Raw genomic sequence first — 25,768 nt, 5'->3', positions numbered from 1 at the left:
ACGAATGCATCTAGAAAGCTTCTAGTTACACGCCATCCTTGGGAGAATTGAGAAAATAGTTACTCAAATAATTTTGCATGTCCTGTAGTTCAGATGAGGATCGCTAGTTGAGAAAGACTGGTAGTAGTGTCATAATTCCCATTTTACAGCTGATGAACATAGAATTATGACTTACTTAGAACAGCAGAATTGGAATTCAGAGACAAGTCCTAATGCTGAATAATCATTCAGTAAACATTTGTTAACTGGCTACAGCTTGTGAGGTATTTGTATGTCTTATTTTATTTTTTACACTAACCATCCTTTTCATAAAGGCAGAATGGTTTGGGTAATCATCTGGAGTCAGGAGAAGACTTTTTACTCAGTGTAAGCGTCAGATAGTTCCCATCAGTTCCAGTTTTCTCATGAGGGAAGCTGAGCCTGGTGGGTCCCTCAGCACAGTCTGAACATATTTATATATGTTTGAACATATTTACGTATGTTCCATTATATATATAATTGAGATTTCTTTTAAGTAAAGAATGGAGCAGATCCTTTATGTGTCCTTTTAGCCCTAAAGCTACAATGGTCCTGAGAGATAGGCAGAACAAAATGTTAGTGGACCGGGCGCCTGGGTGGCTCAGTTGGTTAAGCGACTGCCTTCAGCTCAGGTCATGATCCTGGAGTCCCGGGATCGAGTCCCGCATCGGGCTCCCTGCTCAGCAGGGAGTCTGCTTCTCCCTCTGACCCTCCCCCTCTCATGTGCTCTCTCTCATTCTCTCTCTCAAATAAATAAAATCTTAAAAAAAAAAAAAATAAAATCTTAAAAAAAAATGTTAGTGGACCTCTACTTTACAGAGAAATTGAAACTTGGAGAAATGAAATGACTAGCCCACAGTGGTAGGAGATAGTGGGAAAATGGGGACTCCTTGGTCTCCACTCCAGTGTCCTTTTTCCAGTTCATAACACTGCTTTCCCTAAAGTTAGGTCTATTAGTTAAATACATTATTTGGTTTAAGGGAGTGAGGCAAAGTGAAATTTGCAGACCCTGTGTTTTCATGTGTTTTCTTTGCCTACTCCTTTGCAGCAACAACAGGAGGAAATTGCAACCAAGAAACTCCGATTGACAAAACCAAGTAAATCTGCAGCACTCCACATAGATCTGTGTAAAGCTACCTCCCCAGCAGATGCTTTGCAGTACCTCCTCCAGTTTGCCAGGAAGCCTGTTGAAGCAGAAAGTGTGGAGGGAGTAGTCAGGATTCTCTTGGAACATTATTACAAGGTAAGAAGGTCTTGAGGACCTGATGGGAGTGTGTGTAAGAATTGTATCATGTCTACAGAATGGGTTAGTATTGCAAGATAAATAAGAAGGTGTTCATTCAGCAGTCTTTTATTGAGGGCCTTCCATGTGCCAGGCACTATGGATACAGAGATAAAAAAGATCCAAATCCTGTCCTCAGAAATATGCAGCATCTCCGTGTGGATATAGAGAGTATCCATATAGTGTATACGGAGACAGATGTGAACACACTGCTGGGGGTAATGCTGCCCGTGTTGCGTCGCGTGCAGTGGGAGTACAAGGACGACTTCAGCCATGACCCTCTGTAACCAGATTTGTCTCTGAAATGTCGTCCTGTCATCCTGCTCTTACTGCCCTATTTCAAGGCCCTCATATCTAATTGCGATAGCCCCGTTTTAACTTTTTTTTTCCTTTGCATAGTGTCATTTCATTTTTTCATGTATTTTACTGGGCTAGAAAAAAACATCAATTTTTGATTGATTAACTACAGGAAATAGTTTAAACAGAAATGAAATTCACAAGATGTGTTTAGTTTTCAGTTTATAAGTAAGATCTGCAGTAAAAGTGAAGACGTGATTTCCAAATATTTGAATCACAGATGAATCAAAGTTTTAAACTTAAGTATGAACATTTTTAAGCCTATAGAAAAGTTGAGACAGTACTATAATGATCTGCCAAATACCCATCTCTGGATTTAACACATAACGAATATCTTGCCAAATTTGCTCTCTCTGTTTGTTTTCCTTAAGTTTTTTTTTAAAAGATTTTATTTATTTATTTGACACAGAGAGATAGCTAGAGCAGGAACACAAGCAGGGGGAGTGGGAGAGGGGGAAGCAGGCTTCCTGCCGAGCAGGGAGCCCGATGTGGGACTCGATCCCAGGACCCTGGGATCATGACCTGAGCCGAAGGCAGATGCTTAACGACTGAGCCACCCAGGCGCCCTTTCCTTAAGTTTTTTTTAAAGTATCATCATATATTTCCCTAAATAGTTCAGTAAAGGACTTAAAAAAAAAATAACCACATCAGATAAAACTAAATTTCCTTAATGTCCTCTAACAACTAGTCAGTCTTCAAATTTCTTTCATTTCCAAAATATCTTTTTATAGTTGATCTGTTCAAATCAGAATGCAAACACTATTCACACATGGCATTTGATCTTTTAAAATTTTTTTTAACTGATTTTTTTTTTTTTTTAAGATTTTATTTATTTATTTGTCAGAGAGAAAGAGAGAGAGTGGCAGGCAGAAGGAGAGGGAGAAGCAGGCTCCCAGCTGAGCAGGAGTCCCTGGTCTTTTTTTAATCTAGAACAGTTTTTATTATTTTGGTGACGTTGACCTGATAGACTCAGTCAGTTGATAAAACATCTTGTTTTTGGAATTTGTTTACTTCCTTGGGGGTTAATTTGCTCCTCTATCCCTTTTATTTACTAGAAACGGAAAGTTAGATATAAAGTACAGGCCTTGTTAGATTCAGGTTAAGCATATTTTTGAAATTTTTAAGAATATGTTATAGATGACAATTTGTATTTCATATTGCATCTTCAAGTGTTCCCTTGCAAAAGCTTCTTTTTCTCTTCAGTCTCTTTTCTCTCTATAAACTATGTTTATTTAAATCTTTTATGTATGACATAAAGGGTCTTTTCCTTTACACATATAATGTTCTAGCTTAATCAGAAATGCTTTCAGTTTTCCAAAGATCTTGTGGATTTTCAGAAATCCATGTCTTTTCACATGCTGTTCCCCCAGCCTAGAACCCCTCTGTCTTCCTCCCACTGCCCTGTGATCTGGTTTGCCACTTTCTCTGTCAAGCATATTCCTTCCTCAGTGTCTTTCCACTTATGTTTCCTTCTGCCTAGAACACTTCCCTCAGATGTTCATATGTCTACTTCCCACACTTTGTTCAAGTCATAGCTCAAATGTCACTTTTTCATTAAAGCCTTTTTTTATCCCTGTATTTAAAATTGAAACTGCCTGTTCCACCCAGAACCTCCTAGCTTCCTTCCTTTTGTTTTCTCCATAGCACTTACCATCTTCTCATTTTCTTTTTTTTTTAAGATTTTATTTGTTTGAGAGAGAACGTGCACATGCATGTGTGTGTGGGAGGAGGGGAAGAGGGAGAGAGTGAAAAATCCTCAAGCAGACTCTGTGCTAAGCGTGGACCACGACATGGGGCTTGATCTCACAACCCTGAGATCATGACCTGAGCCAAAGTCAAGAATCCGACTGAGCTACCCAGGCACCCCCCATCTTCTGATATTTTATTTTATTTATTTTTATTTTTTAAAAGATTTTATTTATTTGACAGAGAGAGACACAGTGAGAGAGGGAACACAAGCAGGGGGAGTGGGAGAGGGAGAAGCAGGCTCCCCGCAGAGCAGGGAGCCCGATGTGGGGCTAGATCCAGGACCCTGGGATCATGACCTGAGCTGAAGGCAGGCGCTTAATGACTGAGCCACCCAGGCGCCCCTCTTCTCGTATTTTATATAATTTTCTCATTCTTTTGGTTCCTTATCTATTTCCCCAGGCTAGAATGTAAGCTCCTCTTAAACAGGGATTTTTGTTTTTTTAAATTGATGAATCTGCAGTACCAAGAACAGTGTGTGGTAAAATTAATATTTGTTGAATGAGTGAACGTATGCTTTTGTGAGACTTTTTACTCAGTTAATGAATGCTTATTACATATCAGGCATTTTTTTTCTGGGCACTGGACTGACCTGTTAGCACATTGATTAGCTCTTAGTATAGCCAGTGTTTGCTGTATGTTCTTTCCTTTAGACTTTAGACCCCTAAATTCAGAGACTACAAATCTGTTTATCTCTGTCCTAGTTCCTGGCAAAGTCCCTGAAACATTGTAGGGGGTTAATAAATGCTTACCTCATGTTTTACATGAATGTAATCAGGGTTTCTGTTCTCAAGTTTTCAGACACTTAGTGATCTATTTTTAGTTACCTCCTTTCTTAGCAATATCCACCTATTATATGATAATATAACTCTATTACCCATAATCATCTGTAATAATACTTTTAAGAACAGTTAACATTTATATAGCTTGTTGGAGTTTATAAAGCTCTTTCCACATGTAATGTTTTTTAATCCTGGTGATAACACCATTGTTATTTATGTAATCCAGGTAAAGATCTAAGCTTGGAGCCTGGGTGGTTCAGTTGGTTAAGCGTCTGCCTTTGGCTCAGGTCATGATCCCACATCCTGGGATCAAGCCCCATATCGGGCTCTCTCCTTGGCCGGGGGCCTGCTTCTCTCTCTGCCTGCTGTTCCCCCTGCTTGTGCGCGTGCTCTCTCTCTCTCTGTCAAATAAATAAATAAATAAAATGTTAAAAAAAAAAAAGGGAATAAGCTTGGAGCAGTTTAGTTTTCAGGGTGACCCAGCTAAGTAAATGTAGGGTCTGGATTTGATCTGGGTTGTTTGTTGTTGTTGTTGTTTTTTAACTTTTTGTCATGAAACATTTCAAATGCATATACAAGTAGAGGGAATGGTTTAATTAATTCCCATGTACCCCTTATCCAGTTTCAGCAGATACCACTTTGTGGCCAAACTTGTTTTATTCCCATTCCCCCCACCCAACTGTCCACTTCCACTTCCTCCACTCTTACCCTCTCCACCAGATTCTCCCTGGCATCATATCATTTTGTTCATAAATTTCAATTTATATCTCTAAACAATACTCTTTTAAAAGATATAATCACAATACCATTATCATGTCTAGCGGAAAAATTGAACTCAGGTATTCTGATGTCATACCTCAGGCTCTTTAACCAGGCCATGGTGCTTGCATTAGTCTAGCAGATTCTAGCCCCAAAGGAAATGAGGAGGGATGCCAAATGTGTCCAGTTCTAGATTGATGACCATAGCTTTTTTTATCCTTTCGTCTGTTATCCATAAATGTGGTCTCTTATATTTTAGTAGATAAACTACTTGGGCTTCTGCTTCTCTCCTCCAAATTTTTCTGTGGTCAGGCAGCAGTATCTGAACTTCCTTCACATGAGGGATTCTTCACTTATGCTACTGTGCTAGTTGCTGGGGAGGATGTAGACCCGTGAGACATGTTCCTTGTCCTTTTGGGGCTAGCATTATAGTTGGTAGACCAAATAATATATGTAGTAAATAGATAGTGAGGGCTAAGGTTATTCATTTGTTCATTTTTTTTGTTTTTTGTTTTCTCAAAACGTCCTGTATACTAACTGTTCCAGGCCTTGTGCTTAATTTTGGAGATAAGAGATGATTATGTGATCCCTGATCTGAATCTAATTGGGTAAATATAGATACAATAAATGGATAATAACAATACAGTGTTATAGGTGCTGTGAAATCTGGGACAGGTTATGATGTGACCTCAAAGAAGAGGGCAATCAGTTTGACTTGGGAGCAGGGGACTAGAACGGCATTATAGAGTAGTAGTGATCCTTGAGATGAGTCTTCTAAAACAGATTGGGGCCATTTGGAAAACAGGAGGAAAGAAAGGCATTTTAGGAAGAAAGCAGTTGTGAGCAAAGGCATGGAGATGTGAAATAGCCTGTCACATTAGAAGAGATGCAAGCAGGTGGTATAGATTTTAGTTTGAAAGCTCTTTAAGAGATAAGACTAGAAATCGTGGAGGGCCTGTATTTTATCTTGTGCCACCTGGAAATAGGATGGAGGATGGAGGAATTGTCACCCTGGAAATAGGATGGAGGATGGAGGAATTGGACGAGGGGAAGATGGGTGTTAGGGTGACCAACTAGGAGACTGATAAGTCTGAAGCAAGGTGATGAAAGCCTGAACCAGGACAGTTTTAATGGTGATTAGAGAGGGCTTCTCTGGAGACAATTTGTTTTAAGCTTAGGTGTTGAGGGTACCAGGGGATAATTTCAGAAAGTAGAAGAACTTGGGTAAAGTATCCAGATTGGTAAGAAATGTTACTAGGTCAGATACTCTCTTATTCTTTTTTTGTGCCATTCTTGCCTCCTCTTATCTGCTAGGCCTAGTACTTCTGCTTTCTCTGCAGCTCTCTTGTGTTTGGAGGTCTGTGACTCCATTCCAGACCATTGAAGGGCTATATAGCTCTTCTCCTGTCCTCTCTTACTGCAGATTATTTTTGACTAGTATTTGACTAGTCCATTGTCTCAGAAAGACAATTACCTGATTCTTTGGTATTTCAATAATTTGAAGTCCATAAAATAATTGGTTTTTCTTTATATTCAAAACTGAATTCAGGATCTCCCTTCATTCTCCAGTCTACCTTATCTGGGAAATGGTCCCATTATCTATACAGACCCTTAAATCAGAAACCTGAGAAAGATCCTTTACCTTTTCCTCTCCTCCTATTCCCTTCTTCACTAAGTCTTATTGATTTTACGTTCAAAATCTCTCTTGTTCCACTGTTACTTCAGTAGTCCAAGTAACATATTTTGTTTTATTTCATTTTACTTATTTAGAGAGCAAGAGCGTGTGAGCGGGGGTGGGGGTGGTGCAGCAAAAAGAGAGGGAGAGAGAGAATCTTAAGCAGGCTCCATGCACAGTGCAGAGCCCAAAGCAGGGCTCAATCTCAGGACCTTGAGATCATGACCTGAGCTGAAATCAAGAGTTGGACGCTTAACCAACTGAGCTACCAAGGCTTCCCACATTTTTAAAATTTTATCGTGAAATATAACACATAAAGAAGAATAGGTAGAAAACTGTCATACAGCCTATTGCTCTATCACACTGTGAACACAGTGTGTAACCACCATCCCAGTCAAGAAATGGAATATTATCAGCCTCCCGTAAACCTCTTCAAACTCCCCTCTAATGATTTAGATCTTTCCCAAAAGATAACCACCACTGTCCTGACTTTCAGGGTAATAACTACCTTTCTTTTATTTTTTACCATTAAGCCTGCACTCCTAAATACAATTTATTTTTGTCTTTTTTTTTTTTTTAAACATCATGTAGAGAATACAGTGTGTATCTTTTATGTGTGGCTTTTGCTCAAAATTCTACCTATATCAATATTCATTCATATTGTTGACGGTAGCTGTGGTTCATTCATTTTTACCATAGCATAAGATTTCTTATATGAATATACTCTAATTTATTTATCCATTCCATTATTGTTGGACATTTAGGCTTCTTCCACTTTTTAGCTATTATAGGAAATAGTGCCATGAACATTTTGGACAGGTCTCTTGGTATGCATGTCTTAACATTTCTATATTTTGTATACCCCGGAGTGAAATTACTGAGCCAACTTTTTCATAGGCTTTTTTTTTTTTTTTTTAGATTTTATTTATTTGTTTGACAGAGAGAGCACAAGCAGGAGAAGCAGCAGACAGAGGGAGAGGGAGAAGCAGGCTCCCCATTGAGCAGGGAGCCTGATGTGGGGCTGGGATCATGACCTGAGCTGAAGGCAGACGCTTGACCGGCTGAGCCACCCAGGTGCCCCATAGGCATTTTTTAAAAAAAGATTTTATTTATTTATTTGAGAGACAGAGTGAGCGAGCGAGCAAGAGAGAGAGAGTACAAGCTGGAGGAGGGGCAGAGGGAGAGGAAGAAGCAGGCTCCCTGCTGAGCAGAGAGCTCGATGCAGGGCTCAATCCCAGGACCCTGGGATCATGACCTGAGCCGAAGGCAGCTGCTTAACCTGAGCCACCCAGGTGCCCTCTAAGCCAACTTTTTCAGAGTGATAGTACCAATTTAGACCCGCTGTTAGCACTATGAGAATTCCAATTCCACATATTTCCCAACAGTTGGAATTGCTGATGTTTATCATTTGATAGTTCCAGTGGATGTGTGTGGTATATCATTGTGGCCTTAATTTGCATTCGTTGGATTTCTGATGAAGTGGAACAACTTTAATATGTTTAATTGGCCATTTGGATATCTTTTTAGGTAATGCCTATTGATGTTTTTTGCATATTTTTCTTTTTCCTTATTGTTTTATGTGAATTCTTTATATTCCAGTACAAGTTCTTTAATGGCTTTAATGGTTGTATGTGTTTTCAAATATCTTCTTCCTTTTTAGTCCCTCCCACCTTCCCCCCGCCCCCCATCTTTTAGTCCCATAGTATTGTATTTTGATGAAAAGAAGTTCTTAATGTAGTCCAGTTTGACAATCTTTTCATTTATTTTTGGGCTTTTCTTACCTGATGTAAGAAGGGTTTGCTACCCTGAGCTCATTAAGACATTTTGCTGCATTATTACTAGAAGCTTTATCATTTGCTTTTCACACGTGGGATTGATAATGTGTATGTTGCTTGGGTATATGGAAATCCAAATGTCCAGCGCCATTTATTGAAAAGAATATCCTTTCTCCATTGTCCTGCAGTACCACCTTTGTGGTAAATGAAGTGTCTACATATGGGTATTTCAGGGCTTTCTATTCTATTCCAGTAGTTTGTCTATTCTCATGCCAGTACCATGCTGTGTTAGCCTAGCATTATATTAAATCTTGACATCTGGTAGGACGAGTTCACTCACCTTGCTCTTCTTTAAGAATGTCTTAATTATTCTTGATCTTTTCATTTTTTTAATGAATTTTGATACCAGCTTGTGAAATTCTGCCCCAAAACAAAATTTCAGTTAGGATTTTGATTAGGTTTGCATTAATTCTATCGTTCTGATGACATTTGGGGATTGACATTTTATGGTATTGAGTTTTCCAGTCCATAAACTTGGTACATCCCTATTATTTTAATACTGTTTTATAGTTTTCTGCATAAAGATTATGTACATTTTTTTGTTAGTTATTCCTAGATATTTAATATTTTGTTATTGTAAATGATAATATTTTTAAAATTTTGTTTTCTAACACTACCATAGCTGGAATTCAGAAATGCAGTTGACTTTTATTTATTAACTCATATATCTTACAACCTTACTAAGCTTACTTAACAATTTTAATAAATTATATGTAGATTATTTTGAATTTTTTACAGATAATCATCAGCAAATAATGGCTTTTTTTTTTAAAGATTTTATTTATTTATTTGACAGAGATACAGCGAGAGAGAGAGCACAAGTAGGGGGAGTGGGAGAGGGAGAAGCAGGCTCCCAACTGAGCAGGGAGCCCAATGTGGGGCTCGATCCCAGGACCCTGGGACCATGACCTGAACCGAAGGCAGACGCTTAACGACTGAGCCACCCAGGCGCCCCAATGTATATTGGGACTTTAATATATATATATATATAATGGCTTTAATATATATATAATGATACCAGTTATCTTTTGATTATAGTTTCCGTGGTATACCTACTTCTGCCTTTTATTTTCATCTTTTTTATGTCTTTTTGTTTTAGATAAGACCTATGTAAACAACATGTAGTTTTTAATTTTTATTTATTTACTTTTAAAGATTTATGTATTACAGAGTGAGCAGGGGGAGGGGCAAGAGAGAGAGACAGTCAGACTCCCCACTGAGCAGGGAGCCTGATGCGGGGCTCTGTCCCAGAACCCCAAGATCATGACCTGAGCCAAAATCAAGAGTCAGATGCTTAACACTGGGTATTTACCCCAGAGATACAAATGTAGTGATCCGAAGGGACACATGCACCCCTATGTTTATAGCAGCAATGTCCGCAATAGCCAAACTATGGAAAGAGCCTAGGTGTTCATTAACAGAATGGACAAAGAAGATGTGGTATATATATACAATGGAATATTATGCAGCCATCAAAAAGAAATGAAATCTTGCCATTTGCAATGACGTGGATGGAACTAGAGGGTATTATGCTAAGTGAAATAAGTCAATCAGAGAAGGATAAATGTCATATGATCTCACTGATATGAAGAATTTGAGAAACAAGACAGAGGATCATAGGGGAAGGGAGGGAAAAATGAAAACAAGATGAAACCAGAGAGGGAGACAAACCATAAGAGACTCTTAATCTCAGGAAACAAACAGGGTTGCTGGAGTGGAGGGGGGTGGGAGGGATGGGGTGTCTGGGTGATGGACATTGGGGAGGGCATTTACTGTGGTGAGCACTGTGAATTGTGTAAGACTAGTGAATCACAGACCTGTACCCCTGCAATGAAAAATACATTATATGTTAATAAAAAAATTAAAAAAACAGAACAAAACATAGAATATACAGTGATCAACCAAAAAAAAAAAAAAAAAAGAGTCAGATGCTTAATCAACTGAGCTACCCAGGCTCCCCAACATGTAGTGAGTTTAAAAAAAAAAAATGTTTGTTTTTAAAACTGATCACTTAGTTTATTACATTTAATGTAAGTATTGACATATGTGGATTTAAAACCACCCTCTTATTAAATGCGTTATATTTACCTTACCTGTTTAATGTTCCTTTTTTCTCTTGTTTCTTGCCATCTTTTGAATTTTTTTTAAAATTCTTTCCATCTTTAGCTTGGGCGTTAAACATTCTTTTTTTTTTAAAGATTTTATTTATTTATTTGAGAGAGAGAGAATGAGAGACAGAGAGCATGAGAGGGAGGAGGGTCAGAGGGAGAAGCAGACTCCCTGCCGAGCAAGGAGCCTGATGCGGGACTCGATCCTGGGACTCCAGGATCATGACCTGAGCCGAAGGCAGTCGCTTAACCAACTGAGCCACGTAGGTGCCCGGGAGTTAAACATTCTTTTATACTTTTTTTACCGGTTAGCCTAGATATTACGACATGAAATTATTAAAAATTTGAAGTGAAATTTTTTTTAAAAGATTTTATTTATCTGAGAGAGAGAGAGAGAGAGGGAGAGGGAGAAGCAGGCTCTCTGCAGGGAACCTGATGTGGGGCTTGATTCCAGGACCCTGGGATCATGACCTGAGTGGAAGGCAGATACCTATCCACCTGAGCCACCCAGGTGCTCCTGAAGTGAATTTTTAAAAATTTAATTTTATTTTTATCAAAGTGTAATACAATATGAATTCTTGACTTATAAAAGTCAAATGTTATATGGCACAGTAACCATTTCGGACAGTGCAAGGACTTACCTCCATTTATCCATCTTCCTGACTTACATTTGAGTGTAACTGTATATTTTAATTCTCCATTTTTCACTCTGTAAGACAATGTGGTGGTTTTGTGTGTGTGTGTGTGTGTGTGTTTTGTTTTTGAGAGCAAGAGACAGCACATGCATGCGAGGGAGTGGCAGAGGGAGAGGGAGGGAGAGAGAATCTTAAGAAGGCTCCATGCTCAGTGCAGAGCCTGACGTAGGGCTCGATCTCAGGACCCTGAGATCATGACCTGAGTGGAAATCAAGAGTCAGACGCTTAACTGACTGAGCCATCCAGGCGCCCCAAGACAGTGTTATTTTATATAGGCAATATTCATTTAGGTTTACTAAATATTTATCATTTAGTCCAATGTATTTATCATTGCTTTTCTCTTCTTCTTGCATCTGTGACTATTCATCTGGGATTATTTTCCTTTTGGTTGAAGAATACCCTCTGATATTTCCATTTATTGTGAGTTTACTGATGAGGCTTCTTTGTGTTTTATTTTACTTCCATTCTTGAAGGATTTATTTTTATTATGAAAAATTTTTTTATTATGAAAAAATTTTTAATTGAATTATAAAATATGGTGTTATTAGTTTCAGGTGTGCAGCATACTTTTTCAACAGTTATATACATTACTCATTGCTCACCACAAGTGTAGTCACTGTCACTGGACATTAATATTATTTACTATTCTCTATGCTCTACTTTTTATCTCTATGACTTATTTATTTTATAACTGGAAGTTTGTACCTCTTAATCCCCTTTATTTCACCCCCCCCAACAACTACCAGTTTGTTCTCTGTAAGAGTCATTTTGTTTGCTTCATTTGTTTTGTTTTTTAGATTCCATATATAAGCGGTATTTGTTTTTCTCTATCTGACTTAATGTCGCTTAGCATAATACCCTCTAGGTCCATCCATGTTGTTGCAAATGGCAAGATCTCATTCTTTCTTATGGCTGCATAATACTCCATTGTATATATATACCACATCTTTATTCAGTTCTTGAAGTATGTTTTGCTGCATGTAGAATTTTAGATTGGCTGTTATTTTCTTTCAGTACTTTAAATACATCATTGTATTGTCTTCTGCTGTCCATTGTTTCTGTTGAGAAATCAGAGTGTCAGTCTTACTATTGATCCTTTGAGGAATAATCTTTCTCTTTGGTTCTTTTAGTAGTTTTTGCTTCGTACGTTTTTCAGCAATTTTTCTGTCATGTGCCTACATGTGGATTTCTTTTAATGTCTCATACTTGGGGTTCATAGTGTTTATCATCTGTGGCTTGGTACTTTTCATCAGAGAGGTTCTTGGCCATTATTTCTTTCTCTCCCTCCTCTCCTTTTGAGACTCCACCTACATGTGTGATAAGCCACCTCATTTTATCCTGTTCTCTTCTGAATTTTCATTCTTTCATCTCCTTGGGCTTCATTCTGGACCTATGTTCCGGTTCACTCCTTCTCACTCCTTCTCTCTTCATCTTGACTAGTCTCCTGTTGAATCTGTTCATTTATTTGTAATTTCATTGATGGCTTTTTATCATTTCTATAATTTCCTTTTTTAAAAAAATTCTAGTTCTCTGGTGAAATTCTCATGTTGTCTTTATCTCTTTCAACATAATAAGCAGAATTATTTTAAAATCTGTGTCTGATAACTCCAATAAATGAATCCCTCTGGCTGTGTCTTATCATGTCTATTCATGTGCATTGGTGGTTCAGTGGTAGAATTCTCGCCTGCCATGTCTATTCATGTTATCTGATCTGCTATCATGCTTTATTTCTTATTGTATTAGGCAGTGTATTTCCAAAATTGTTTGTAAAAATAATTTGAGGCTTAGGATGACTTATTTTAAGCCAGAGAATATTTGTTTCAGTCTAGAAATCCAGGAAAAATTCTCATTTCAGGGATTAAGATGATTCAAAGCTGACCTGCAGTTCCTACCAAAGTCTATGTATTTTTATTTTATTCTTATTTGTATTGTTGTAGCTTTTTGGGGTTCTAATCCAAAGTGATGGGATTTATTAGGCTGTCAGAAGCACTGTTTACTTTGCCTCCCATCTCTCCATTCCCTCACTCCTGCAGTTAGCAAAAGCCTGAAGAAAAAGCAGCCCCACACTCTAGGCGAACCTTTCTGGGTTCCTTCCTTGCATGATCCTAGTTCTTTCTTAGTTTATCTTTCAGTTTTCTAATACTTTCAAATACACATATGTATATACACGCACCTATATATGTTTTCATAGATATATATATGTGTGTATCTATACACATATATGTATGTGTGTGCACACACTTTTTTTTTTTTTTTTTTTTTACATCCATAGTACTTTTCTAGTTTTCCTCAGCAGAAAGATTGGTCTGAATTATCTAGCCTTGCCCTCAACAGAAGTGGAAGTCTTGCTAATGTCTTTTGCTGGACTATTGCAATATACTCTTAATTTGTCTCTTTGTCTAGTTTTGCCCCTTCCAACCCAATCATTATATTGAGGCTGGATTGATATTTCAAAAATTCAAATCTGTTAATGTCACTCTCCTGTTCATTGTTCATCAGAGGATTTTTATTGCTCTTAGGACAAAGATTTTTCTTTTGTTTATTCAACAGTGAACAAATATGTATTGAGTTCCTGCTTCATGGTAGGCATTATTAGAGAGATACTTGCCATAATTCTCAAAAAGATGTGGTGCCTGTTAGTTTCTTAAGCCTCATTTAGGGGCGCCTGGGTGGCTCAATTGGTTGGGCGTCTGCCTTCGGCTCAGGTCATGATCCCAGAGTCCTGGGATCAAGCCCCGCAGCCCGCTCCCTGCTCAGCGGGGAGCCTGCTTCTCCCTCTCTTCCCTGTGCGTGCTCTCCCTCACTATCTCAGTTGCTATCTCTGTCTCTCTCAAATGAATAAATACAATTTTTTTTAAAAAAAGGCTCATCTTATGTCAATGACATTTTAGCCACATTGTGCTTTTTTCAGTTCTGAAAGTTGTGGTATTCTTTCATGACTCAGAGCATTGATTCATTCTTTTTCCTCTGCCTCAAATTAGATCAGGATCTCTTTGACCATAATACGTAGTTATAAGTTCTGTCTGATATGTCATATGCTTTCATAGAACACTGTATTTTTTCTTTACAACTCTAATTATTAAATGGACATTACTTAATAAATGTCTGCCTTGCCCGTCAACCTCTAAGTTCCACAAGGGCAGTGTATCCCCATGGCCTGGTACAGGGGGCTCGTAGTATGCAGGAAATTGGTGTTGAACAGATAAGATAATTTACTGAGTGATTGAAGAGAACACTTGGCTCTTCCTTTTCTTGTACTCTTATTTTATCAGAATGTACATAGTGCTTTCTTAGCATTTTGCTAGTCACTTTTGTGGCTCACAGGCCAGTTGGGGGAATACACAATCACAAGCAAATACAATGCACTGTAGTGAATGGCATGATAAAGAGTTGTTCAAGGTTGTTCCATGTCCAGTTCAGGGATCAGAGATGACTTCCTGGGGTTAATGCACCTAAGGGACAGGAGGGGTGGGTGTGGGAGAAAGGGAAGGCAGCCTAGATAGAAGAACCGTCTTAAGTGGAGGTACAGAAGCTTGAAGCAGCATGGCATCACTGGTAGGGAACTGTGGGAGCTGACATAGTGGCGAGTCTTTGCAGGCCTTTGTGGCATGCTGAGCAGCTCACACTTCTTTCTGTATAAAACTGGGAGCTTTTGAAGGGTTGTATATATTTGTGTAGATTTAAAAATTTACACTCTTTTTTAAACGTTACAACAGTTTGGGGCACCTGGGTGGCTCAGTCAGTTAAGCGTCTGCCTTTGGCTCAGGTCATGATCCTGGGGTCCTGGGATCGAGCCCTGAGTCAGACTCTGCTCAGCAGGGAGTCTGCTGCTCCCTATCCTTCTGCCCTTCCCAACTTGTTCTCTCTCATGTGCGCTCTCACTCTCTCTGTCAAATAAATAAAGTCTTTAAAAAAATTACAGCAGTAATATTTATTGTAACAAATTCAAGCACTAAAGAAGCGTGTGAAAGAATGAGATTTGCCTCTGCAAATAAAAAAACTTAAAAAACGGGGCGCCTGGGTGGCTCAGGCAGTTGAGCATCTGACTCTTGGTTTCGACTCAGGTCGTGATCTCATGGGTTGTGGGATTGGGCCATAATGGGCTCTGCGATCAGCAGGGAGTCTGCTTGAAAGATTCTCTCCCTCCGCGCCTAACCCCCCCCCAACTCCACTTACACCCCCTCTCTCTCTAAAATGAACAAACCTTTTTTGTTGTTGTTGTTTGTTTGTTTTTTAATTTATCATTTGACAGAGAGAGAGAGCACAAGCAGGGGGAGCGGCAGGCAGAGTGAGAGGGAGAAGTAGGCTCCCCGCTGAGCAGGGGACCTGATGTGGGGCTTTATCCCAGGACCCAGAGATCACGACCTGAGCCGAAGGCAGACGCTTAACCAACTGAGCCACACAGGCGCCCCAATGAATAAATCTTAAACAAAAAAAGTGAAAAAACAAAATGCGCTCTCCAGAGATTACTCTGGAGAGAATCACTGCTAACAATTTTGTATGCATTTTTCTGGAGTTTTATATACAGCATTTTAGAATTTCCCATATTCTGAGTTTGCACCTTTCTTCTGCCTGGAACGCTGCTTCCCTAAATCTTCCTGTGACTCTCTGTCTGACTCAGTTAAGTGTCCTCTTAAAAGTTGGGTCCTCAGAGTGAACTTTCCTCACTGTCCTATCTGGAATAGTCTCCCCACATTACTCTTTAATCCATTGCACACTTTATTTTTCTTCAGAATGTTTACCTTGTGAAATTATATATTCTTTTGCCAGTCTTATCCATTTGATTATAAGATCTGTGAGAGCAGAAATTGCTTCTGCTTTATTCACCATTGTATCCCCAGTAGCTAGAATAATGCTTGGCACATAGTAGGTGCTTCTTGTATGTATGTTGAAGGAATAAATTAATTAACCATTTTAGATAGAATATAGTACTTTCATGTGATTTTTTCCAGAAGTTAACTTTTGTTTGGTAGCTTCACAAACACACAAAAAGAGAGAAAATAATATAAGCCTTTAGGTCTTCTTCATCCAGCTTCAATGGTTATCAGCTTTTTGCTGTTCTTGTTTTGATGCATTTTCCGCCACTTTTTGGAGGTTGGGCAAATCTGAAGCAGCATATCATTTCACTTGTGAATTTTTAATTATCTATGTTTAACAAATAAGGACTTGTTTTAGGACTTTAAAATAAACCCACAACAGTCTTTAATAGCGTATAATACCTACACCATGTTCAGTTTTCACTGATTGTCTTTTTTTTTTTTAAGATTTATTTATTTTGAGAGAGAGAGCGTGTGTGTACACACGTGTGCATGAGCATGGGGAAGGGGCAGAGGGAGAGGGAGAGGGAGAGAGAGAATGCTCAAGCAGACTCTGCACTCAGCGGGGAGCCCTACATGGGGCTCTGAGATCATGACCTGAGCCGAAATCAGGAGTCAGGCACTTAACCAACAGAGCCACCCAGGCGCCCCTCATTGATTTTCTAAAAGATTTTGTGTGGTTTGTTTGTTCGAAGAAAAATTCACACATTGCATTTGGTTAATTTATCTCTGCCTTCAGCTTGGGTCATGATCTCAGGGTCCTGGGATGGAGTCCCGCATCGGGCTCCCTGCTCAGTGGGGAGTCTGCTTCTCCCTCTCCCTCTGCCTCCTCCCCAGCTTGTGCTCTCTCTTGCTTACTTTCTCTCTCTCTCAAATAAATAAATAAATCTTAAAAAAAAAAAAAAGAAGGTAATGGTATCAGGAAGGCATAGAAAAATTACCATTCACTTTGCAGTGTTTAGGTGTAATATACTGATCAACAAAATCTCTTTCCCCTGAACTTTATAAGATTAATTTCTCAGAAATAAAACCTTAGAAAACTTGGATCATTGAATCACTTTTGAGATGTTAGTTTCCCGTGTTCCTGTTTGTTGGTTAGCTGAGACTAGAGCATCAAGGTAACAACAGCTTCTTTTGTTCCAGGAGAATGATCCATCTGTGAGACTGAAAATTGCATCATTGTTGGGTTTATTATCAAAGACTGCTGGATTTTCACCAGACTGCATTATGGATGATGCCATTAACATCCTACAGAATGAAAGTAAGTTGTAATTTAAAAGCTATATAATCAGAGCAGAAATCTTTGGTTCCATCTATATAGAATTTAGGACAAAACTTCCTTGTGTTGGTTGTTATTGAAAAAGAATTTGAGGATGATTCAATAAAACATGTACATATATTTACATTAAAGATAAAATACAGAGTTGGTGCCTTGCTTGCTTTAATATTTATTTTAAAATTAAATAAAAACGCTTTGTTGCTGTTTTCTGAAAATATAATTTTGATTATAGTTTCAGAGAATAGTTTTATTTCATCTTGGGGTATACTTATTTAAATAAATATGGCTTTAAATATTGGACAACAGTTTATAAATGTAAGAGATTAATGACAATAAAGAAAAATTTTTAAAAATACTCTTCTATTTCCATAAAACAAGGTTTTACATATTGCCTTTTACTTATATACATTTTGTATGGTTGTACTTACAGTGAATGTACTATTTGTGTTTTACTATACTCAACATTACATAAATTTTTTCCATGTTTCTATATCATCTTCATAATATTTTCCATGTTTCTGTATCACCTTCATAATATTTGAGGTGTTGATAATACATTAAATACCAACCGATACAGTAGCATGTTTCTAACTTTTTGCTCTTGTAGATAGTGGCAAAAAAATAAATCCATTTCTTTTAAAAGCACCAAAACAATTACATTGCCTTAGTACAAAAGTATCCTTTCTTTCCATGGACAGTTCTTATAGAAGCTAGCTATATACCTGCAAGAATTTCACTTTTAAGATTGGGGATTTCATAGAGCCATAGACTCATCCAGCTATAAATGGCCTTATAGGGATCATCTTGTCTAATTCCTTCATTTTGCAGATGATAGAAACTTAGTCCCAGAGAGATGAAGTGAGTGGAAGTCAGTTCATTTAGCTAAGGAGTAGCAGAACTGAGAACTTAGTGCTGTGCTCTTTCTTATAGACCATGGTTTAACTGAAACACTTTATCTCTAAGATAGAAACATTATAAGAGAGTTAATTTGGATGCAAACCTCATCCTAACCTTAAAAAAGAAAGAGACTCAAATTATGCAGTATAGGGCACCTGGGTGGCTCAGTCGTTAAAGTGTCTGCCTTTGGCTCAGGTCAGGATCCCGGGGTCCTGGGATCGAGCCCCGCATCAGGTTCCCTGCTTGGTGGGAAGCCTGCTTCTCCCTCTCCCATTCCCCCTGCTTGTGTTCCTTCTCTCACTGTGTCTGTCTCTGTCAAATAAATAAATAAAATCTTTAAAAAAAAAAAATGCAGTATACGTGGAAATAGCTGTTTTGCTTTTTGTTAAATATTCTAAGGTTTCTTTTCTTTAAAAATTATTTATTTATTTAAAGATTTATTTATTTATTTCAGAGAGAGAGAGCACAAGCGGGAGGGGCAGAGGGAGAGAGAGAGAGAGAGAATCCTAAGCAGACTTCATGCTGAGTGTGGAGCCTGATGCGGGTCTCAGTCCCACACCCATGAGATCACGACCTGAGCCGAAACCAAGAGTTGGATGCTTAACCGACTGAGCTACCCAGTTGCCCCTATTTATTTATTTTATGGAGAGAGAGAGAGTGCGCGAGTGTGCATGAGTACGAGTGGACGGGCATAGGAAGAGGGAAAGAATCTTGAGCAGACTCCACACTGAGTGGAGTAATAAAGGGCCAGGGAACTCAGAGACGGTCCCTCTATCTCATGATGCAGAGATCATAACCTGAGTCAAAACCAAGAATCAGATGCTCAACCGGCTGAACCATCCAGGCACCCCTATTCTAATGTTTCTTAATTGTCTCTGAGAGATTTAATCTAGGTCTCCTCCTGGTTTCCAGTTCCTGACCACCTAGATTCAGAGTAGAAGATGGAACTGGAAGGGACCATAAAGATCATCTAGTTCAAGCCCTTTATTTCATTGCCGAGGAACATGAACTTCAGGGACGAAAAGTGACTGCTAAAGTCACCCTGTATTTGTGGCTTAGAATAAAGCACAGACTAGAATTAGGAGTCTTTTATTTATCAGCCTAGTGTTCACTTTCAAAATCCAGCAGTGTGGGCCACCCTGTGGACCAGAAGTCCTTCATTTCAGTTCATCAGATGTAGGAGTTCCACAATTCCTTAGCAAGCACTGGACTAGGTGTCAGGTATCTCTGCTTCTCTAGTACATATCACACCAGCAATGAAAACACACAGCTTGTTGTAGAGGAGGTATAATCAGACAGAAGAGAGGGTGAGGTAAGTGCTGACTGGTGGGGTCTAGAAAGGCTTAGTGAAGAGTTACATTTGGAAAGGCAGAGATGGGAGGAGTAGTGCCAAGAAGTAGGAACATTATGATAAAAGCTAGAGAACTGGCTAAGTATAAGAGATTTGAAAAACTGAATTGTTTCATGAGAGATCATCAGGGAGTGAGGGGCTTTAGGAGGAAAAACTCGTAAAGTGTTTTGAAGCCAAAGGGTAGGTAGTCTTGAGTGCTGAGGAATTTTGAATGTTATTTTGTAGGCACTGGGAACCATGTGAAGTTTTTTTGAGCAAGAGCATGGAATATTCAAGTCTAGTTTTAGAAAGATAAGTTGGTGGCTCTGAGGAATTTGGTTTGATGAACTACATCATTTAGAGGAGAGATGTTGAGAATTTATTTATTATCCACGTGGAGATGTCCATCCAACCTGTAGTTGTAATATAGGTCTGGAACTCAGGAGAGAGACTAGGGCTTAAGGTTTAGATAGATTTGTGATTTATTAGAAGCAAGAGTTAAGCTTAGAACAGCTTAGCTAACGGGGCACCTGGGTGGCTCAGTTGGTTGGGCATCTGCCTTCAGCTTGGGTCATGATCTCAGGGTCCTGGGATCAAGCCCTGCATTGGGCTCCCTGCTAAGCGGGGAGTCTGCTTCTCCCTCTGCCCAACCCCCCTCCCCTGCCCCTGCTCTCTCTGTCTTTTTCAAATAAATAAAATCTTAAAAAAAAAAAAAAGGTTTAGCTAACTTTTCATGGTTGTTATGTAGAATCATTTTGTACAAATAAAGGGTGGTAGTGTTGGAGATTTCTTCATATTTCTTCTGTGTTCTCGAAGTACCTTTTCTCCTTGTGGCCTCTTTCGAATTGGAGACTTCTTGATGATCTTCGGTTTTGCATTTAAATTTAAGATGAGGACGAGGAACTAAAAGGCTGATGGGTAGTTCTGTGTGAAGGGACAGGGCTTGTCAGTTGGTAGCCTCTGTACTAGGATGAACCTCTTTGGAGGACTTTTTTTTTTTTTTTTTTAAGATTTTATTTATTTATTTGACGGAGAGAGACACAGTGAGAGAGGGAACACAAGCAGGGGGAGCAGGACAGGGAGAAGCAGGCTTCCCGCCGAGCAGGGAGCCCGATGCCAGGCTCGATCCCAGGACCCCGGGATCATGACCTGAGCTGAAGGCAGACGCTTAACGACTGAGCCACCCAGGTGCCCCACTTTGGAGGACTTTCAAATGTTAGTGTCTTCCATGTTTTTCTGTGGGGCCCATCAGTTTTTCCATTTTGGAGTTCATAAATCTCCTGCTAGGAAGACGGATGCCTGACTGCAGTGTTTTTTGGAGTCAAAGCTGCTGAAGGGGGCTAGGGAGAGGGGGGGAAGTGTCTCATTTATCAGTATGTTACTATCTCTTAATCTCGTCTTCTTCCCAGTCCTCACCTGGTATCCCCCAAATTGGGAACTTTCTAGTCTAATTTCTATATAGAATATACTTCCTATTTCAGTGGCCACTATGCTGTGTAGTACAGGGCGGGAGGCAGAGTTCCAACTGCTTCTTACAGAGACCTCAGATAAATCCCTGCCTTATCCCTGATTTTTGCTTTTTGTTGTTGTTACTTTAAATCTCCCAATTCCTGAATCTTTTTAGGGTGTTATGGCTAGAATTCATTTGCTTTGTAGGGATATCCTCCTCAGTAGGTATTTACTATTAGATTTCTCCATTTTGCCAAAGCTTTTTTTTAATCTATAATGTTTTTCATCTCTGAAAAATTTGCCTTTCTTAAGTACTTACCTTTATTCCTCTGGGTTTGTTTTTGTTTTTTGTTTTTCTTGTTTTTTTTTTGGTGTTTTTAGGTTTATACCTTTTTAATTTCTTTACTCTTTTACTAATGAAATTTTAGGAAAGAATAATAAAAGATGTGTTCAATCTATTATATTTAACTAGAAGTTTTACTAAGAGATTATGTAGCCAGTGTCTTCTTTTCTTTTCTTTCTTTCTTTTTTTAGATCTTATTTTTAAGTAATCTCTACACCCAACGTGGGCTTGAACTCACAACCCTGAGATCAAGAGTTGCATGTTCTGCCGACTGAGCCAGCCAAGTGCCCCACCGGTGTTTTCTGAGCTTTAGCCATTTTATATGTTATGTACACCATTTTTGACATATTTGTTTTACATCTGTACTATGGTTTACTTAATATTTTTCTTAAGTGGACAAAATTTTTTTTTAGTTAATTTAAAGAGACTATCTTGATGGGTAAAAGAAAATTAGTGTCATGTGACATCAATAGATAGTAACTGCAGTTTTCATTATGTACCTTAAAACATAATTATTAATGTAAAAATGATTATCTGAATGCCATCTAAAATCCTCTTTTATACAGCCAGCATTAAAAGAATCATATTTGGAACAAAAAAGAGAATTTAGACAAAGAAGAGAATCTGGCTGATTGGTATTGATTTATTTGGATTTGGCTCTTTGCCCACTTACTAAACCTTCATTGAGCATATAATGAGTGGTGCTGGATTGAGAGAATACAAAGGTGAATAAGACACAGTCATTGCCCTCAGGGATCTTTCAGTCTCTTGGTTTAGTCTGATATGAAAATAAGTATAGTAAAATGTTAGAGTGTATAAGGTGCAGTGGAAGCACAAAGGAGGAAATAGTCAATTCTTGTTGGGGAAGAAGGAAAAGTTCTGTAAAGCAGGTGACACTACAAGATTAGTAGGTGCTTCCTGGGGAGTGGGATTGAGAATGGAGCTGGGTATGGGTGGAGGAATTCTAGGGAGGTTAGCCTGAGCAAAGATAGGGGGACATGAAATCATAAGTAATTGGAAAAAAGGGTGCTAGAGGAGACTTAAAGAGATGAGGCTAGAAAGGTAGGCAGAGCTAGACCTCATGGAGGGACTGGTATGTATGTGTGTAATGCCCTGCTAAGGAATTTGGATTTTATCTGGAAAGCTGTGAAAAGCCCTTGAATTAATCAAGCACTAAACAGTTTTGGAGTACTGTGCCCAATCTTGTGGAGGATTCATGTTTTATTCTTTTATTTTTTTAAAGATTTTATTTATGTGAGAGACAGAGAGCACAAGCAGGGAGAGGGGCAGAAGGGAAGAGAGAGGGAGAAGCAGACTCCCCACTGAGCAGGGAGCCCAATGTGGGGGTGTCAGTCCCAGGACCCTGAGATCATGACCTGAGCCAAAGTAAGACGCTTAACTGACTGAGCCACCCAGGAGCCCCAGATTCAAAGTTTTAGACGTGATCCTTTTAGGAACTTAGCTTTTGGTTGAGGGGGATTCAAGGATTGAATAGAGGAACCTAGCTAACAAAAATGTACATTTTTTACCCAAGTAAATTTAGTTTCTCTAGTGATTTCCTTTTGAAATTCTCCAACCCAACTTTTCATCTTCCTTTCTAGAGTCTCATCAAGTCCTAGCTCAACTGTTGGACACTTTGCTTGCAATTGGCACTAAACTCCCAGAGAATCAAGCTATCCAGATGCGATTAGTTGATGTAGCCTGCAAGGTAAGAGCATGATGGTTAGATACAGGGTTGCATCTTTTTTGAATAGTTTGCATTGCCTGGAGATGTAGTATGAGCTGTAAGATCTGCTTAGCTCCATCCCGAATCTGTAACTAAGAATTACCAAGGATGCTTAATGGTTTTAAGAGCTGCCATCCTTTTGTTTCTTGATGTTGGATTAGGTATAAAGCTGAGTAACTTGAGTAAGTGAACTTCCTCATCCTCCCAAAAGAAATGAAAATTATTATAAAGCTGCCATGTATACTGTGCTTAATACATGCACTCTGCTTATTAGGGTAGTTTGTATCCAGCTTTTCATGTGTTCTCTGTAGTCCTTTAGGTGAGTACTCTTATCCCTGTTTTACAAAGGTGGCCGTTGCGGTTTAGGGAGTTTAACTTGCTCGATCTTTCACAGCTAGGAAGTTGCAGAACCAGGGTATAAACTCTAGTTTCTCTGATTCTAAAGCCCATGTTCTTTTTTGTTATGCTTTATTGCCTCAATAAACAGACCAACTACAAAGAAACAAGTGTTTGGGAAGATTTTTTTAGTTTTTTTTCTAACTAAAAGAAATACATGTATATTAGTTGTGCCTTTTGATTTAATTTGCAGCTTTTAATTAGCTGCCTTTTGTACATAACAGCTTCTAAACCTTGTACAATTGGTTATACTTTTAATCTTTCTGATGAATTTATTTTGAGAATGTAAGAAGACAAATGTGTTTGAACTGTGGAAGAATATTATATTTATGGAAGTAGAAAACTATGTCTGAGCCCCAGGAAAAAGAGTGTATCATTTATCTTAATAAACAACAACAACAAACAAACCCAAACACTTTGACAAGTACGATATTAAAAGCCTAAGTGGAAAAAACTAGGGATTGTATGTTTGAGAGAGTAAGTAATATATATATATGGATATACCATGTAAGAGAATAACATGTCTGTGAGGTTGTGCTTGTGAGAAAAGTGTCCTATGAAGTGGATTGTTAATGCTTGAGGTAACAGTTTCTTCAGTTTGCTGTTTTTGTTTTTTTTTTTTAAGATTTTATTTATTTATTTGACACAGAGAGAGAGAGAGAGAGACAGCGAGAGAGGAAACACAAGCAGGGGGAGTGGGAGAGGGAGAAGCAGGCTTCCTGCTGAGCAGGGAGCCCGATGCGGGGCTCGATCCCAGGACCCTGGGATCATGACCTGAGCTGAAGGCAGACGCTTAACTACTGAGCCACCCAGGTGCCCCACCCTTTTTTTTTTTTTTTTTTAAGATTTTGCATTTTGCTTTTTCACTGACATTATAACAGAAGTATTTTATATTGTAAATATTTTGTAGACAGTTTCAATGGGTACATGATAGTTTGCTCAATAATTAAACTATAATTTACCTAACCATTCTCCTATTATTGGACATTTATATTATAACCACTTTTTAAATTGTGAATAATACTGCAGTGAATATTGTCTAAAATATTTTCTGCATTTAGGTTTATTTCCTAAACATAGTAGAATTACTAGTTGAAAGCATTTAGGGTTTTTTTTTAAGCCTCTTGATACTTCTTGTCAAATTGGTTCCCAGAGTGTTGCAGTTTGTATGACCACCAGCAGTGTATGAGAGTGCCTAATTTCACTGTATCTCTCTAGCATTGGATATTACTGTTTTGTTTTGTTTTGTTTTTTCCCATTCCCCTTCATCCATTTTGCCCAGTTCCTCCAACCCTTGCCTTCTGGCAGCCAACTGTTTGTTCTCTGTATTTATAGGTCTGATTCTGCTTTTTGCTTGTTTGTTTATGGTTTTGTTTTGTTTTTTTTTAGATTCCATGTGTAAGTGAAATCATACGGTATTTGTCCTTCTCGGTCTGACTTATTTCACTTAGCGTAATACCCTCTAGGTCCATCCATATTGTGGTAAATGGCATGTCTCATCCTTTTTATGGCTGCATAGTATTCGTGTGTGTGTGTGTGTGTGTTGTGTGTGTGTGTGTGTGCATGCCCATGCATACAGGTACTCAGACACACTGTCTTCGTTATCCACTCATCTGTTGGTGGACACTTAAGTTGCTTCCATATCTTGGCTATTGGAAACAATGCTACAGTAAACATAGTGAAGCATATGTCTTTTTGAATTAATATTTTCATTTTCTTTGGGTATTGTATGGTATTTCTGTTTTTAATTTTTTGAGGAACCTCCATACTGTTTTTACAGTGATTGTACCAATTTAAATTCCCACCAACAATGTATGATCCATATCCTTATCAACACTTGGTATTTCTTGTCTTTTTAATTTTAACCATTCCAATAGGTGTAAGGTGATATCTCATTGTGGTTTTGATGTGCATTTCCCTGATGACTAGTGATGTTAAGCATCTTTTCATGTATCTTTTGGGCATCTGTATATCTTCTTTGGAACAATGTCTATTCATGTCCTCTGTCCAGTATGGTTTTTTTTAAGATTTTATTTATTTGAGAGACAGAGAGCACACGAGCAGGGGGCAGGGGCAGAGGGAGAGGGAGAAGCAGACTCCCTGCTAATCTGGGAGTCTGATATGGGGCTTGATCCCAGGACACTGGGATCATGACCTGAGCCGAAGGCAGATGCTTAACTAAGCCAGCTAGGCACCCCACCTCTGTCCATTTTTTAATTGGATTGTTTTTTGATGTTGAGTTGTACAAGTTCTTTATATATTCTGGATATTAAC

The 25,768-nt window shown here is 38.6% G+C and overlaps 1 protein-coding gene across 2 annotated transcripts in view; it reads left to right on the top strand.

The window, feature by feature from the left end:
- INTS4 (integrator complex subunit 4) overlaps positions 1-25,768 on the top strand; it is a 110,824-nt gene that overhangs the window by 4,187 nt on the left and 80,869 nt on the right. For both annotated transcript variants that reach the window (XM_031034733.2, XM_006739512.3), the window contains exons 2-4: positions 1,067-1,261; positions 17,218-17,335; positions 22,974-23,080. In XM_031034733.2, coding sequence (XP_030890593.1) covers positions 1,067-1,261; positions 17,218-17,335; positions 22,974-23,080 — 420 coding nt within the window. The remainder of the gene's footprint in view (positions 1-1,066; positions 1,262-17,217; positions 17,336-22,973; positions 23,081-25,768) is intronic.

Source organism: Leptonychotes weddellii, chromosome 11 (genome assembly GCF_054177405.1).
Source record: "Leptonychotes weddellii isolate Sample4059 chromosome 11, ASM5417740v2, whole genome shotgun sequence".
Lineage (NCBI taxonomy): Eukaryota > Metazoa > Chordata > Mammalia > Carnivora > Phocidae > Leptonychotes > Leptonychotes weddellii.
This window is presented reverse-complemented; position numbering and strand designations above follow the sequence as displayed.